At 36.7% G+C, this 17,906-nt stretch overlaps 2 protein-coding genes across 3 annotated transcripts in view; one reads left to right on the top strand and one right to left on the bottom strand.

Annotated features, from left to right (window-relative positions):
- Positions 1-795: 795 nt before the first annotated feature.
- Positions 796-4,585, top strand: LOC306857753 (nucleoside diphosphate kinase A-like). Of its 2 annotated transcripts, none has more exons than XM_079397882.1 (5): positions 796-928; positions 1,467-1,599; positions 2,456-2,557; positions 2,698-2,810; positions 3,259-4,585. In XM_079397882.1, the coding sequence occupies exons 2-5, from the start codon at positions 1,471-1,473 to the stop codon at positions 3,374-3,376; spliced, it is 462 nt and encodes a 153-aa protein (XP_079254008.1). In that variant the 5' UTR covers positions 796-928; positions 1,467-1,470; the 3' UTR covers positions 3,377-4,585. The 2 variants fall into 2 exon arrangements, with proteins under 2 accessions (XP_079254008.1, XP_079254007.1); XM_079397881.1 differs by lacking the exon at positions 796-928 and adding an exon at positions 1,192-1,387 and having other exon boundaries at positions 3,259-4,476.
- The window catches only part of caskin2 (CASK interacting protein 2), a 79,594-nt gene continuing 65,261 nt past the window's right edge, over positions 3,574-17,906 (bottom strand). Inside the window, exons 13-21 of the mRNA XM_079397720.1 lie at positions 16,532-16,668; positions 15,250-15,328; positions 13,912-13,997; positions 13,053-13,163; positions 12,806-12,907; positions 12,471-12,609; positions 10,186-11,796; positions 8,301-8,541; positions 3,574-5,235 (exon numbers count right to left, since the gene is read on the bottom strand). Of these exons, the coding sequence (XP_079253846.1) occupies positions 5,139-5,235; positions 8,301-8,541; positions 10,186-11,796; positions 12,471-12,609; positions 12,806-12,907; positions 13,053-13,163; positions 13,912-13,997; positions 15,250-15,328; positions 16,532-16,668 (2,603 nt within the window). The 3' untranslated portion in view covers positions 3,574-5,138. The remainder of the gene's footprint in view (positions 5,236-8,300; positions 8,542-10,185; positions 11,797-12,470; positions 12,610-12,805; positions 12,908-13,052; positions 13,164-13,911; positions 13,998-15,249; positions 15,329-16,531; positions 16,669-17,906) is intronic.

Below are 17,906 nucleotides of genomic sequence, written 5' to 3'. Positions count from 1 at the left end.
ATGGCTATGAATGTACAGAGTGTAATGCTTGGCTTAACTGGAGCTCCGATCAGTCCCTCACTGCCCCTGTGCTGTTAGATTAGTGCCCTGTGGATAAATTGCTTCGGGTGCACTTAACAAATCAGATATTTTATCATTCTCTAATGTGCTTTGCAATAATGCTATGATTGCATAATGAATTTTGATATGCAATTACACGTTAGAAGCACCGTAACTCATTAGAGCTCAGTTAAAAAGAATGTTAACAAGATACTAAATTTACACTATAGACAAAACACTATAGAAAGCACAAAACATTAAATGAGTGATTCTTTTTCATTATTAATGCATTTATAAATAGAGGTGCATAAATAAAAATAAAATAAATAAAATAACAGTAATAAATATTACATTTTTTGTCAAATTTAAATAAATATAGCCTATAATTTTAAATAAAAATCTAAATTAAAAAATTAAATGTAAAGTATTGTTTATTATTATTATCATCAATTTGCTATTTTAAATATAATGCCTCTAAATGATGCCTCCTATAAACTTTTGACTTAACTTACTCTGAGAAAAGTGTTGCTACAAGCCCTATCTTATTTAGGCTATATTTACTATCATATTAAATAATATCATATTTAATATATATATATATATATATATATATATATATATATATATATATATGTGTGTGTGTGTGTGTGTGTGTGTGTGTGTATAATCTATAAGTAAACCTTATAATTTAGTATAATCAAGCAAGGTTTGTAAAGGTTTTACAAAATGTATATGTTTTGCTTTTCGAAATAGATAAAAAAAAATCACCGAATGCCACAGCACCAGTCTCCGCCCACCTCCATAAAACACTTACTGCTGGTGATCATGGATTACTGAAAGCACACGCGTGAGGAATCAACTTCAGACTCGTGGACTGCCGTCAGAAAATGTAAGAAAAATATTTTCACTCCTTTTTATTATATTATTACTGTCAATGTGCCAAATGAAATGTGTTAGCCTATGTTGCACACGAGCTGATCTACGCTACTTCAAAATAAACGCGTCCACTGATTTGTTAAACAAACGTGAACGCAACAATCTACGAAATATAAGTAGCCTGTAGCTATAAAAATAGTTTTGAGCCTTCATTGTCTTTTTATAAAAGAGATATATGACTAAAATAAAAACCTGATTAGATAACTTCTGTGACCGGATGCGTGAGGACAGCTATCAGATCAGATCACTATTCACGGTCAGAGCTGTCAGTCTACAGAAAGCCGTCAATACAGGTTAAGACAGGGAAGGAAGGATCTCTGTCACTTGACATGTAATTAGTGATGGGGTCAGGGGTTTCTTCAGCCAAAGCCCCCTCCACACCTGCACCCCAGTGTGCCAAATGTGTGACGGCGTGAGTTTGAATGCACTTCTGTCATTGCAACTGTTTTAGATCTTGTGTATGTTTTACCGGTATTTGTTTTCATTTTTAGCTCAATGTCTGGAAATGAAGAGCGCACGTTCATTGCCATCAAGCCTGATGGAGTGCAGAGGGGACTTATCGGAGAGATCATCAAGCGTTTCGAACAGAAGGGCTTCAAATTAGTTGCCATGAAGTTAATCCAGGTAAACTGAATTAACGGTTTTAATATCGATTGTTTTGATAGGACTTGCCTTTCCTTTTAATAGTAAAACAGCGCGTTGAGAGGGCGTTTATGGCCGTTACATCCAGTTTATTTGTGTAGCCTGTTGTGTGTGGCGAAAGTAACAACAGATTTATTTTTTTTTCAATATTTTTAACATGTATCCCTTACGAAAATTAACCATGGTTTTACTACAAATAAAACCAAGAAACCATGGTTACTATAGTTAAACCATGGTAACCCCATGCAACACTATAACCATTTAATTATGGTATTTGTATTAAAACTGTGGTTATGCAAATTGTAGTCAATAAGCCAAAAAAACAAACAAAAAAAAACATGGATACTACAATTTTACTATAATAAAACCATGGTTAATTTTCATAAGGGTAGAATATTTTTTAAAAATATTTGGCGGTAAAACATTACATCACTGCTCAGCTCTCATCAATGTTCTATTACCTCTGCATCTTCTAGCAAACGGGTGATACTTAATATATGGCTTTCGAAAAAAAACTTTCAGATTAAAATGTGTTACATATTTTCCCTTTAATCCATAATAGTAAAAAGCTATATTCTTGGTGTGAGGGAATTTAAGCTCTCTCTCAGACACGGCTTGTCTTCGAAGGGTTAAACCAATTACTAACTCTAAATAGGTCCTTGTGGTCTGCAAAGTTGCACCATCCCCATGTGACCATCGCATTACAGTAAATATTGCCTTAAAATATTCAGTCACAAAAAAGTTGAGGTCAAAAGGGTATGTGAGATTAGAGGACCTTTAATTCTCAAAACTTTGTAGGCTTTTTTGCTCATGTTTTGTATGCTTGTCTTCAATGCAGGCCGATGAGGATCTTCTGAGACAGCACTACTATGACCTGAAGGATCGGCCTTTCTTCCCAGGGCTTGTCAGTTATATGTCCTCTGGCCCTGTGGTTGCCATGGTAAACCTATTTATATTGTTTTCCCCAGAGTGCGACTCTAGAGCACTTTGAATTTAATAATATTTCTGGCTTATTGCTAATAAATATTCTTCATTCATTTTATGAAGGTGACTAATGTTATTTCTGTGATATATTTTTAGGTGTGGGAGGGTTTCAACATTATAAAAACTGGCAGAATAATGCTCGGCGAGACTAATCCCATTGACTCCAAGCCTGGGACTATCCGAGGTGACTTTTGCGTTCAGGTTGTCCGGTAAGATCTTACACTGTTTTCTAAAATATCATTATATCAAAAGAGCCTGGAAAATGAATACATTTGCTGATATATTAAATATATTATTTTTTGTTTTTTATTTTGTGTAAAATTAATAAAAAGTGATGGTAGACAAAGAATTATATTGCTAGAGAAAAATTATATTTTGAATAAATGCTGTACTATTTAGCTTTTTATTCATCAACGAATCCTGTAAAAAAACATCACAGGTTATATATATATATTTTATTCACAATATAAAATTTTTACTGTGTATTTTTTTTATTTTTATAATAAATAAATAAAGCAAGCCAGCCATGCTGAGCATTAAAATACTTCTTTGAAAAACATAAGAAATCTTTACCAACCCCAAACTATCTTTGGATCTGTTTGTCTGATGCATATTTATGCACTTGTTTTTGCTAATATTAAATTCCGTTCACTTCAGGAACATCATTCACGGCAGCGATTCTGTCGAAAGTGCCAACGCCGAGATCAACCTGTGGTTCAAACCAGAAGAGATCTGTGACTACACCAAATGTCAGGACAGCTGGCTCAATGGCTGAACACTTCCTTCTTTTTCTGCTCTTTTCTCCCTCCCGAGTGCTTCTGATTTAAATCAACCCATTTTAATTTTTACTCCCACTGTTTCTGGTGTTTGTCTTTACAATAAAACCAAAAATAATTTCTATCCCACGAGTTCAAAGGACAGCTTCAGTGACCTGGTACGTTGACTTTGTAGTCACTTTGACATGAGTAGTCTGAAGATTGATCTCTTGATGATTTTATTAAACATAATACTTCAAGTAGTTCAAATGAATGAATTAGAGGCCTGTTTATACTTACTGTATGGTACTGGTGGCCCCACTCAAGCAAAGCAACAGACCCTGTGTCTTTAGCGCAAGGCAACACAAAGCACTGCAGTAAGGAATGAACTTGGGAAATAAAGTACACAGTGCTCATTTAAATGATACTGTAGCACCAACAGTGCTGTTGTCCATTAAAATATCAATATGCCACGTAATACAAAACCTATAATTCCAGATTGTTACTTACAAAAAGAAAGCATGCAAGAACAGGATGGTCTGGTCTTCTCGCAGTTTTTACATATACAATTCTTCTGAACATTGTAGTTTACAACAAAAAAGGTCTCTTTCAGTCAAGTACTGGTCGTCCTGCCAGTGTACAGTACATGCAGAAATAAATTTGTACAATAAAAGATACATAGTGCATACACACTACATAAAGATGGTAAAAGTGCACAAGAGTCACAGAAGTGAATAGAAATGAATGCTCCATTTGAACACTTCTTATCCTGTATATTCTACCAGATGGTGATGATTTTGTGTTTTAACCACATTTGATTAAAATAAAAGTTCCCTTTTGGTCAGCCGAGCCTAAAAATGTGGTGCTTTGCAACAGTTTCTATTTTTTGCTTCTCAATTTCAGAACTTACAAAGAGGGACTTTCCCTTTTAATCTGACAAACCCAATAAATTATCATTCTGTTACAAAAATATATAATAGATGTAATCCATATAATGTTTCTCTTTCCCCAAACACACCGGTTGTCAAAATATACTATTAATAGGCTAAGAAAAGTCATTTTCTTAACATGTTAAGCTCTAGTTGAATTCTTATGCAAAAATTGAAACATATACTGTACAACACTGAATCTGTTGGCATGGACCTTTTTTTAATAGTTATAGTTACAGTACAGTCGAACATACTTGGTCCATGACGTTTGGGTCATTAATAAATCGAGCATTTTCTTGCTTTTGTTTTTGATCGGCTGTATTATTGCTTTTGAACAGGATCTTTCAGTCTACAGAAAACAAAATTGAAGTGTGATGAATCTCAGAGCACTTGAAGCCGAGTTCAGGTTGTATCTCACTTTGATTTTTTTTACACCGTATATCCATTTGCTAAAGGCCAATTGTGAGCACAACAGGAAATTAAAGTGTCTCTGTTGAAAGAGCTTTAGTACAGTAGATCTGAAAAGTAAGTGCTTATATTCGGCAATCTTCACTGCAGATAGGTCCTGTCCGAGCAAGACGAAGATGCAGAAAGCAATAGTTCGGTAAAAGATATGTTGAAGTTCTCAAGTGGATCTTTTGGAAATTTGAGGCACGAACCACCCAACAGACGCACCGCGGTCCATTAAAACTGGTATATTAAATTAGCTCATTTAATTCAACTGTAAAACCAATGCTTGTAAGCAGGATCACTGAAGTGCGTAAACAAAGTGCGAGAAATTAGACATTGCATGTCCTGAAGCTCCCATGTAAAGGCCTCACACAGAAGTTATACCTGTAGGAATTACAGTAGGTCAATCCAACATGGCTTCCAGCTGGTCAGCAAGATCATCGAACATGTTCCCTATATCATCAAGAATGTTCCCAGCTGACTTCACTGTGTTAATGCCCCTGAGGGAAAGAAGAGAAAGAACGAGGTTTAATATGGGAGTATTGTGAGTGTGTGACTTGATAAAGGAGTGTTTACACTGACATCAATCTGTAGTCATTTTTCATTTTCAATGAGTGTTAGCAGTTTTCAGGATCATGAGCAACCGTTGGCAATGTGATGTGGACGTACAGTTTCCTTCAATGCAATGCACTTCAGAGATAACATTAACCATGCACATTGCCAATAACCAATAATAGCAATAATATATTATTATGCACTGTTTAAAAGTTTAGATTCTAAAAGATTTTTAAAAGAAATTCCTTTTTTTTTTCAGCAAGGATGCATTAAACTGATTAAAAGTGACCATAAACATATTTGTTACAAAAGATGTCTATTTCAACGCAATCCTGAAAAACAAATATATAACCATTCCCAGAAAACATATTAAGCAGCGCAATAGGTTTGAAAAATATTAATTTTCTTGAGCACCAAATCAGCATATCAGAATGATTTCTGAAGGATTGTGTACTGCAAAAAATCTGGTGTAGGATTTATTTTGAAACAATTTTCACTTAGAAGTTGCAAGCAAATTTTACAAGTACAAAAATGGCAAGTAACACATTAAATTAAATGTGAAATTTTTAAGTAGAATGATTAAAATACAATTTTCTTGCTAAACGTACTCTAATAATGATTGTTTTATTTCAAATGACTTATTTTTACAGTGTGTGACACTGAAAACTGGAGTAATGATGACTGCTGAAAATTCACCTTTGCCATCATAGGAATAAATTGTTTTTTTATATATATACACACACACTCACACATATATAAACAAAATATATATTAATACTATATATTACTGTACTATCACTATATTAATATATATCATTAAATTATGAGATCATATGATAAGACACAGAAGCATCCTACTGTTTAAAATGGTTCATTTTTCACTTACTGTTTTTTAAAAATAGCAGCCAGTATACAGTATATACAGGTACATTTAAACAATTTAGAATATCGTGAAAAAGGTCAATATTTTTTGTCACTCATTTCAGAAAGTGAAACCCATATATTATATAGATTCATTACACACAAAGTGAAATATTTCAAGCCTTTATTTCTTGAAATTTTGATGATTATGGCTTACAGATAATGAAAACCCAAAATTCAGTGTCTCAGAAAATTTGAATATTACATAAGATTAATAGGATATTTTCAACAGAAATGTCAGGCTTCTGAAAAGTATGTTCATTTCTATGCACTCAATACTTGGCTGGGCCTCCTTTTGCATGAATTACTGCATCAATGCGGCGTGGCATGGAGGCAATCAGCCTGTGGCACTGCTCAGGTGTAATGGAAGCCCAGGTTGCTTTGATAGCGGCCTTCAGGTCATCTGCATTGTTGGGTCTGGTGTATCTCATCTTCCTCTTGACAATACCTCATAGATTCTCTATGGGGTTCAGGTCAGGCGAGTTTGCTGGCCAATCAAGCACAGTAACACCATGGTCATTGAACCAGCTTTTGGTACCTTTGGCAGTGTGGGCAGGTGCCAAGTCCTGCTGGAAAATGAAATCAGCATCTCCATAAAGCTTGTCAGCAGAAGGAAGCATGAAGTGCTCTAAAAGTTCCTGGTGGATGGCTGCGTTGACTGTGGACTTCAGAAAACACAGTGGACCAACACCAGCTGATGACATGGCAGCCCAAATCATCACTGACTGTGGAAACTTCACACTGGACTTCAAGCAACATGGATTCTGTGCCTGTCCACTCTTCCTCCAGAATCTGGGACATTGATTTCCAAATGAAATGCAAAATTTACTTTCATCTGAAAAGAGGACTTTGGACCACTGAGCAACAGTCCAGTTATTTTTCTCCTTAGCCCAGGTAAGATGCTTCTGACGTTGTCTCTGGTTCAGAAGTGGCTTGGTAGCCCTTTTCCTGAAGACGTCTGAGCGTGGTGACTCTTGATGCACTGACTCCAGCTTCAGTCCACTCCTTGTGAAGCTCTCCCAAGTGTTTGAATCAGCTTTGCTTGACAGTATTCTCAAGCTTGCGTTCATCCCTGTTGCTTGTGCACCTTTTCCTACCCAAATACTTCCTTCCAGTCAACTTTGCATTTAATATGCTTTGATACAGCACTCTGTAAACAGCCACACCTTTCAGTAATGACCCTCTGTGACTTACCCTCTTTGTGGAGGGCGTCAATGTTCGTCTTCTGGATCATTGCCAAGTCAGCAGTCTTCCCTATTATTGTGGTTTCAAAGAACAATAGATACCTGGAATTTATACTGTATGGATGGTCATTAATTGAAACTCAAATGTAAATATTCTAATATTTTGAGATACTGATTTTTGATTTTCATGAGCTGTAAGCTCTAATCATCAAAATTAAAACAAAAAACTTTTGAAATTATTTATTTTACATGATTCTAAAATATATGAAAGTTTCACTTTTTGAAATAAGTTACAAGAAAAAATGAATTTTTCACAATATTCAAATTTTTTTAGATGTACCTGTAGTGTTCATCACATTATATGACAGCCTCAGTACCAGTCAGGACCGTCAGGATCAGATTCACAGCATCTATATATTTAAAATACTTTGACGGGGGGTTTTATCTTGGATTAGCATATGCTCCGCTGTGAGCTAAATCTGTTCAAAATGCAAAATGTGGTTCAACACAGACAGATTGACCAGCTACACTGCTGAGAGTGGATTTGTTGTGACAAAATAGGAGAGGAGTCAAATGAAAGTTCAAATTGTAGACACCATCTGTCTCCATCCGTGAGATAAGGACATCAACACTCTGTCTTCATCGCTGCCAAAACGATCAGAGTCAAAGGAAAAACACACACTAGTTTTAGGGAGATCACTACTAAATTTCCCAGCGGGCTTGTTGTGACAAGCGGTCATTCAGTCATTATAGGACCATCTGCAAGCCTGTCTCATCGAAATACAGAATACAGAATTTCCTCTACCGTGTGGAAAAAGTGGATTCAAGCTGTTTAATACTTTTCTGACCTATTATATAACAAAAAGGGCAGTTACAAACATACAAACATAAATGGTTGGTGTTACCTGTCTGCTGGATCTTCCTGAGACAACTTTTTCTCCACAACTTTAAGCGCTGCCTCGAGAGACGTGCTGGTTTGCTCAAGTCGTTTGTGGACCAGCACGTTCTGGCCTTCCGTCACAGCCTGTGGCTTTCCTGCCAGTACAGACTGACCTTGAGCTGCTTTGTTTGGTGGACAGCGAGCCAGAGGACTACAGGGAGGTGAGACGGCAAAGGCCACGCTCTGTACGACACTGACTGTCACTCCTGAAGAAAATTGACCACAGCCAAAAGGTGGAGATAGAACAAGAATTTAGTAAGAGCATACGTTAATAAATAGAACCATGGGCAAATGTGTGTGAGGATCCCAGGGCTAGTTTTCTAATTCAGTAGCATCAATTAGTGCATTTATCATTAATAAACTAAAACTATTATTCATTGTTTTTGGTCATTGAAATAAAGCTAAAATAAAATACAAATTTTAGATGCTTAAGAAGCTTACATTTGAAAAAAATAGAAATGTTGCCTTGCAAATAACTGAAATATGTTTAAGTTGAAGTACTAATATCACTAAAATTTAAAGTGAACTAATAATAAAGCTTAATAGAAATACGTATTAAAAAACAGCACATAACAGAATTAATAAAATGTAAACTAAAAAAAATATATACTAAATATATAAAATATTAATCAATGCTATAGTAAACATAAAAACACTCAAATAACACTGGATCCAATCAATCGTAATGAATAAAACAATGAAGTTCTGCCCTATATATTTTAGTTTTTGACTCAGAAATACATAACATTACAAAAATAAAACGGGCTTACACACAAAAATGGAAAAATTCCAAATAAAGCATCGAGTAGATTACCCCTATAAGACTTTTAAATCTGTGTGTATAAATGTGTTTTATATGATTAAAACAGGGGAAATTATTTTTAAATAAATGATTATTTAAAATTATTTTCTTAATATTTGACATTTACAGCGGTAAATAAAGGCAGATTAAGAGGAACATATTTAAATGCCTCTAATGTGTGATCAGACCTCCTGCACATTATTCAAATCATATCATGCATATGAAGACCAATTTTCAGATCCATGGATGCTGATGTGATTTATTGGTTATTGGAGGAAATAAACGCTGATATTTAAAGCTGAGAATGACAAATATAAAGATATAATGATATAACTTGCACTCAAAGCATCTTGTTTTCAGACATTAACACAATTATGCTGTAAATGAGCCTATAAGACCTACACATTCATAACTATACTACTGTTAAGTGTGGGCTCGGTAAGTTTTTTTGTAATGTTTTTAAAGTCTCTTAATGCTCACCAAGGCTGCATTTATTGATCATAAAACAAAAATCACTAATGTGATGGCTAAGCTGAATTTTCAGTATCATTACTGCAGTCTTCAATGTCACACGATCCTTCAGAAATCATTCTAATATGCTGATTTGGTGATCAAGAAATATTTATCATTATTATTATTATTATTATTAATGTTAAAAACAGCTGTGCTGCTTAACATTTTTGTGTAAAGTATAATGCATTTTTCAGGATTCTTTAATTGAAAAAAACTTCAAGAACAGAATTTATTTTAAATTAAATCTTTTGTAACATTATAATGTCTTTACTGTCGCTTTTAAGCAATTGAATGCATCCTTGCTGAATTTGAAGTACTTGATTTATTTAAAAACAATAATAAAATCATAATGACCCCACACTTTTGAATGATAGTATATGCTTGAAAGTAGTTAAGTATTTGTTCAAAATAAAATTTAAATAAATTGAAAAATCTTTTTTAAATAAAATCCTTTTCTAATACAATTTTCAAACTGACATTTAAAAAAATATACACAGTGCTTTTTCTTATTTTAAATAATAGCACATTGCAGTACCTGGGTTTGCTGCAGAAGAATGGCGTGTGGGTTTAGAAGGGGTGGGAGGTTTCTGTGGAGATCCTGGTTTCGGAGAGAGGCCAGATTTATAAGGATTTCTTGAGACCATCTTGGTCTCAGCGGCCCTCTCATTTCCTGTTTGCGCGCTGCAGCCCTGGCCTTTCATATGCAGTTCCTTTGGCTTGTGTCTCCTTTTGACTGTGTCTGATTCCTTTAAGTTAAACTCCGGCACCTCTGGAGATGATTTGAAAGATTGCACCGGCTTCAGAATTTCAACAGCGGCCTCGGACTCCATCTTAGCGGATGCTATTTTGGTCCTTTGTTTGATGGTAACTTTGCCCTCTTCTGCGAAAGGTATGCTCTCCTGTGAGGATGCTGAACCTTGTTGGTTCCTCAGAGGGCTGATGTTTTCACCAGCAGGATTTTCTCCACCACACTTCCTTTCATACGTTGAAGATTCACTAGTGGTCCTCCTACGGTTTTCCATATTTTTTGGCGAGATGGCTGGGGACATGGCTTTAAAAACAGGGCTATTACATGTCTTAATGGGGCTTCCTGTATTGTTCTCCAGCCTAGCTGCAATGCTTCTGACACTTCCAGCACTCTCCATTTCAACCCCACTTGTAGTTACCCCACTCGGGGCAGAGCTTAGTCGCTTTGGAGGGGGAGGAGGAGGACCTTTACTCTTGGCACGTATGGCGAAGGAATGACTGCGGCCCACTTGGCGCTCACTGGAACTGTAAGATGGTTGGCTGCGGCCGGGCTTGCGAGTGAGCGTGGCATAAGACGCCACATTGGTGGTTGTTGTCGTAGGGGCTGAGATGTCATCTTCTTCATTCTCTCCATCTGACATAGCATAGCGTGAAAGACTCTGAGTGCGCTTTTTGGACCGGGATGGGTCCCTGTTTGGCTGCTGGGCTCTGATTGGGCTTGGGCTTCCCATGTTTGTTTTGCAGTTTTGATGCTGCAGGTAGTTGAAGCCCCTCTGATGAGGTAATCCATGATGAGGCTGAGAGGGAGAAACCACTGGTCTAGGTTTGGTGAGGACAGGTGGATATGCAAAACGTGCTATTTTACTAGTGGTTATGGGTGGCGTCCTTACTGGACTGCCAGTTGAGGGGTGATGATGTTGTAGCGGCAACACTGGCTCCATTTTTACAGGTGATATTCGGCTTCTATCCTGAGATTCCTTGCTGGGACTGTTGTCCATACTGCCCAGGCTCTCTTGTGAGCGGCTGTTGGGGGTTACCGATGCCATTGGGCGTTCTTGCGACCGTCCTGACCCTCCTGACCGCGTACCGATGCTTTCTTGACTAAGACGCATGGATGTTCCACTCATGTTTCCGAAACCATCTTGGCCTCCTCCGTGTCCGCTGCGAGCCATGGCGTTCTGTAGCTCAATGCTCAGCTCGCTGTCCTGGAAGGTGACCATCTTTGGTGATAGAGGTGACGAGGGGCATTCGGAGCTGTCGTGATGCTCGATGGCCACCAGCTCAAGGGTGGGAGGAGCTGTCCTGCGCTGTAGCAGCGCCTGCCCCTCGGCCTGGTTCTTACGAGCCTTCTGGACGTCACTAAGCTTCTTAACAGCAAGCATCAGCTTCTTCTGATGGCCTGTAGATAAACAATATGTCAATCTACAGATGTACACTATTTAGGAAAAACAAATACTTTGGAAACAGAAATGTAATTTTGTAATCTTGTGTACATGGGTATTACTGAATTTTTTTTAATCAAGGCTTGAATCCACAGTACCATTTAAATTAATTTGTGCAATCTATCTACAATACCATTCACGTGTTTGGCCAGTAAGGGTTGTTTTTTTTTTTTTGGAAGAAATTAATGCTTTAATGCAGCAAGGATGCATTACATTGCTCAAAAGTGACAGTCAAGACAATAATGTCACAAAAGATTTTTTTTCCATTCAAAATTTATTACAGTTTCCAAAAAAATATTAAGCAGCACAGTTCTTTTGAACATTGATAATAATAAAAACAATTATTTAGAAAAGTTCAAAAGAAATTCTTCACTGACAAATCCACACAACAGACAGATTTCTGAAACTGAAGACCGGAGTAATTGCTGCTGAAAATTCAGCTTTGCCATTACAGAAATAAATTACATTTAAAATATATTAAAATAGAAAAGAGTTGTTTTAACTGTAACAATATTCCACAATATTACTGTTTTACAGTATTTTTATCAAATAAATGCAGCTAAACCATTTTTTATCACTAAAATAACAAAAAAAATCAACAGTAGTGTATCTACTGTATCCATTCACTTACCCAGCTTAGTGATGCCAATTTCCTGTAGATCCTCCCATGTGATATCCTGCACTATGTTGATGGAGTCATATCCATTCTCTGCTAGCTTTTTCTGGTATTGTGGCAGCCCAATAGCACTGAGCCATTTCCCAATATCAGACTGAAACAAACAGACAAATTTCATCTTCAGTGCCTCTGTTGGTTAATCATATAAAATCAACGTCTGTGATATGAATCTAGGAATTATCTGTTTATTAACTCCTGAAGCTCTCATTAGTGTGATAACTTTGAACTTGTACAGCACTGTATGTTTGTGTAAACGTTTAAAACTGTTCATTTTTATAGCACTGAATTACTGGAATGTAATCCGGCAACCACTCTGGGATATTCATGTTGCCGATCTCCATGGAGATCTTCTTGCGGTGGCCAGGCTTTGTAACACCAATAGCAGTGAGATCCTAAAATATAAAAAACAGATTGATACACTTAAAATATGAATAGACCGTATGTTCAGCTTTGAATGCAGTAGTTAATACCAATGAGTTGTGCATAGCATACGTAAGCCTGTGTACTTAAATGCTGATACACAAAAAGAGGGCTCACCTCGGGGGTCATTCTGCTGATTGTGGGCACATCATAGCCAGCTGTGAGGAAATTAGATGTGTACTGCTCAAGCTGAAACTCACAGAGCCACTGGTAAATAGCCTCAGCATCCTATAACACAAAGAGACGACTGAGCATTACACACAAAAGCTTAAAAATAGTTTAACATTTCATTTTAAATGAAAATAGACATACTACAGCACTGCAAACTGAACAAAATAAATTAAATTAAAAGACTTAGATGACTGTGCAATGCTATGTGTTTGGCTACTATTTCAAGGAAATACTAGTTTATTACTTCATAAATATGCAGTATACAAACAAAACTGTATGCAGCATTACCACATTAGCTCATGACCTCTTGGCATCTAATTAACATGAAAACACAAGCAACTTATCAACGTATCCACACGTGTGTGTGTGTGTGTGTGTGTGTGTGCGTATAAATGGATGGATGGAGAGATAGATATAAAACAATCATCACTACTAAAAATATGTATAATATATAAATAATTATATATGCTATACATTATGCAAAACATCCAGTACATAAAATGTATAAACAACATTAATATAATAGTATTACTATTCATAAATAAATAATTAGTATAACTGAATAGTAATTTACCACCACTACTATTACTATTAATATTATTACTATTGCCCTAGATTTATTATCCAGTTTTGGGTAAACAGATTGGTATAATATGCAGGAAATGAAAGGTCAAATCAGGCACATTGCATAAACAATATGCATGTGGCTGACAGTGTACACGGTATATGTTACATTGTAAAAATAATATATACTGCAACAATAGCATGAGTAGTATGGTAATAGGCAGATCTGTCTTGGTCTTGCCTTGCAATCCAGAAGTTGCTGTGGGAGTATGACATGTTGTTCTCCAGGTCTGGAGCTGCTCAGTGGAATCCTCCGTCCAAGAGCGCCTAAAGCACACACACATTTCTGTTGGTCAAGGACTCTGCTAATGCCTTAGGCTGTGGACTGTGGAATCAGTGCAGTCTTTCATACATGTTATTGTACCTGCATGTTTATACTTTAGTGTGATGATGGAGTAAAAAATGTTCTCCTGTTACCTGAGGCACTGTTTTTTCATCTTGATTAATAATAGATCATACCAGAATATCGCAATCACTGACACTTAAGAGAAGCGTATTTAAGACCTAAGGATGTTTTGATGAGTGATTGTGTAAGTATGTGCTCATTTAAGAGACATGCAAATATATTTCTTCTCAGATAACAAACAGTACTCCAAGGATGTGCTTGGCAAGAAACAAAAATGTACAGTTATTAAATAATAAAAATCCATATAATGATAATCCATTAACTCGAAACCAGGCGTTAAGATTTTTTTAAATGTCTGCAGTGGCAATAACACGTAAATATGTCGCCATTTAACTCACCTTCAGAAAATAAGCTGATTTTAGGAGAGTTTGTTGATCTCATGCTTATTTTTAAATCCTCTTCGAGTCAAAGACACTACAAAAACACTCTTGTGTCAGTGTCACTGATAATCTTCTCTCCTTCTCAAATTCTCTTCTATTCCTTGGTATTTCTGACTTACATACAACTTTGCCTCCGTCATCGCGTCTTTCCCTTCTAGTGAAATCTGACACTGCACAGTATCTGTCTTTGAGTAAAAATGAGCAGGTATTTTAAGCTGCCTTGCTCATGTTTTAAAGGGGTCTTGGGAAGGCTTTTTCTCCATTTAATCTGTAGTAGATTTATGAAATACATGGCGATTTTTTAAGATTAATAAAACTAATACACAGGTCTGAGGTGATATTTGTATTAAATGATTCTCTGAATGTCCTGTTCATGGAAAAGACACAAGAGGACATGCTCAAGGATATTAAAAATTATATGAGTTATCTGAAGGACAGTGCATGAGTCTTTTTAAATTGAGAGCATTAAACTTTCAATGACTGCTTTTAAACTTTAAAATACAGAGGCTTGTCAATGTATTTGGATACTTAAGGCAGACTTAAGTACTGCATTAGATGTTTAACATACGATATTAAGCCAAGTAGTATCTACTGATGTCAGAGCTTTTTTTTTTGGATATTATTAAATAATTAACATTTTGAAATAAATTAAATAAACAATAAAAATACTTAATTTTAAGACATTCAGAAATTAAAATAAATGAAATTCATATATAACAGCAGAGGTTCTGACCTGAATGAGGGTCCGTCTGTTTTGCGGGGTCAGGGGCCTGACTGCACCGTTCCACCAGTTCTCCAGCAGAGGGAGGCAGCTGCATGTGAGAAAACCACAGCACTGTCACATTTAACTCAACAGCTGTCTGGCAGAAATAGCTGAGAGACACGATTACTGCGTGTGAAAGACTTCACACAGAGAGTCTAATTACTACGTATGAATATTAATTATAATTATCAGCAAGAACATAATATCTATTTAATTTCACATGTAAGAGTCTCTGTCACAGACGTTTACAGACTCCATCATTGAGAATATTGTGGGTAACTCAGCATGAGATCAACATTAGGTTCTCTATGGTAGTTTAAGTAAATGCTGCAGTATGAGTAACCGTACGCTCAGCTGCATATAAAATGCAGAGTCTATTGTGTTATGTAATAAGGCAATACCAATGTGATGGCTATATGAGCTCTAATTACTGTTCCTGCAGAGCAAAACCCTTTTTTATTTACCGGACCCTTTGGCAAAATTTGGGGGTCAGAAAGTTTCTTTGCCCTTTCTTTTTTTTTAATACTTTCATTCAGCAAGGATGCATTAAATCAGGGGTGCCCAACCCTGTTCCTGGAGATCTACCTTCCTGCAGAGTTCAGTTCCAACCCTGATCAAACACACCTGTCTTTAATTATCAAGTGCTCCTTCAGATCCTAATTAGTTGGTTCAGTTATGTTTGATCAGGGTTGGAGCTGAACTCTGCAGGAAGGTAGATCTCCAGGAACAGGGTTGGGCACCCCTGCATTAAATTGATCAAAAGTGATAGTAAAGATATTTATCAATTTTACTAAATATTTTCATTTAAAATAATGTTCTTTTGAAGTTTCTATTCATCTATATGTGTCATATATTACAAATATTTAGGCTAATAATACCAGGATAATAGTCATTTAACATTGGTAAGTTCTCTAGAGCATTTTTCTGGCTTGGTTTTTCAAGTAAACTTAAGAAAAATAAGATTTGGAGAAAACAAGGCAAAAATAATCATGCATGGCTTCTGTGAACGTCTATATATAACAGTAATTATTCTTTCCCTTTGGTGCCTCTATGAACCATGAAATCTCTGTACTGTTCTAGGATGGGGTCGCTATCTTGTGAATTAATCAGTGCTGCATATTTCTCCGCAGAGTTTTCTCACAGCTTCAGTTCCCTAATGAAAATCAATGGACATGCAGGCGGAATCATAAAATCTCCAGTTTTTTTTTTTTCTGGTTCAGCTTAACATTGGATGTGTGAACCTGAAGCCCACCTTGGTGGTGTCCTGGACAGCAGGTGGTGACTGATTGGGTCCATAGTGTGGAAAGTTTCCCTCAGTGCTCTGTCCACTGCCAGCACTGCGACTGCTGCCCATGCTGCCTGCACTGCCCACACTGTTCCTGTCACCTGCTGAAAGAAAGAGGAATAAACAAAGACAGGAGAAAACGAACAGTTGGTGAAATACTGCCTGTTAAAAATGACTGCTTTACTACACACTGGGCAAAAAATGAGGTAAAGATTTTAGCAGCTACGATCTCTGAACTCCAGCAAGGTCTCTGTAGACAAGGGGAACGTGAAGGAGCACAAGGGAACATTGAGGAGGGCTAGTGCGAATTAAGCAATGTGAATGGCAAGCTGATGGTAGGCTGACAAACCTTGGACAAATATAGCCTAAGGGAACAGGAACCCTGTGAAACAGCTGGAAAAAACCTCAACTTGAGACAAAAGTCACTGGTGTGCAGGGCTTTGGGACAGCCATGGGGATGAGAAAACAGGGGCCTAGGGAAACGGACAACTCTTACCATTAAGAGAGGTCCTGAGGACCCAAATATCCTCTGGCTCTTTGGGACTAGCTGGCTTACACAGGGCACTGGGACTGTCGGGAATCGCACCTAGCAAACACAAACACTTTAAAGGGCCATGGGGGGAAACTTTGGTAGTCCAGATATACTTCAAGCGAAATCGAAGCAAGAACTGGTGTGATGTCATTTCGTACAAAATCAGAACAAAACGAAGTTATTTTGGAGCTCGACACAACTTGCCTAACCGAACTTTCCAGAAAAGTTTGCTCCAGGTGGTAACATTCAAACTACCATTGGTCCGTGGCGATTACGTACTGTAATAGGTTCATTTCCTCTGTGTACTCGGTTAAGGTCAGACATGTGTAAAAGCATAAATATACTGGAGAGCTGCTTAATAGTAAAAAATTAAATTGTAAATCTAATTGAAAACGACAGTGCCACCGTCTCTTATGTTTAAAGGATTGGTTCACTTCCAAAATAAAAATTCCCTGATAATTTACTCATCCCCATGTCAACCAAGACATGCATGTCTTACTTTCTTCAGTTGCAAAGAAATTAGGTTTTTGAGGAAAACGTGGATTTTTCTCCATATAGTGGGTTGAGGTCCAAATTGCAGTTTCAATGCAGCTTCAAAGGGCTCTACACAATCCCAACCGAGGAGAAAGGGTCTTATCTAGTGAAACAATCTTAAAAAAAAAAAAAAAAGGATATACTTTTTAACCACAAATGCTCATTTTGCAGTAGCTCTGCGATGCGTGTCCGTGATTTCAGCCATTATGTAATCACGTTAGAAAGGTCACGCGTGGTAAGTTCTTCATCTGTGTACTTTGGTTCAAAAAGGTAGGG

The sequence above is a fragment of the Barbus barbus genome, assembly GCF_936440315.1.
Source record: "Barbus barbus genome assembly, chromosome: 38".
Lineage (NCBI taxonomy): Eukaryota > Metazoa > Chordata > Actinopteri > Cypriniformes > Cyprinidae > Barbus > Barbus barbus.
This window is presented reverse-complemented; position numbering and strand designations above follow the sequence as displayed.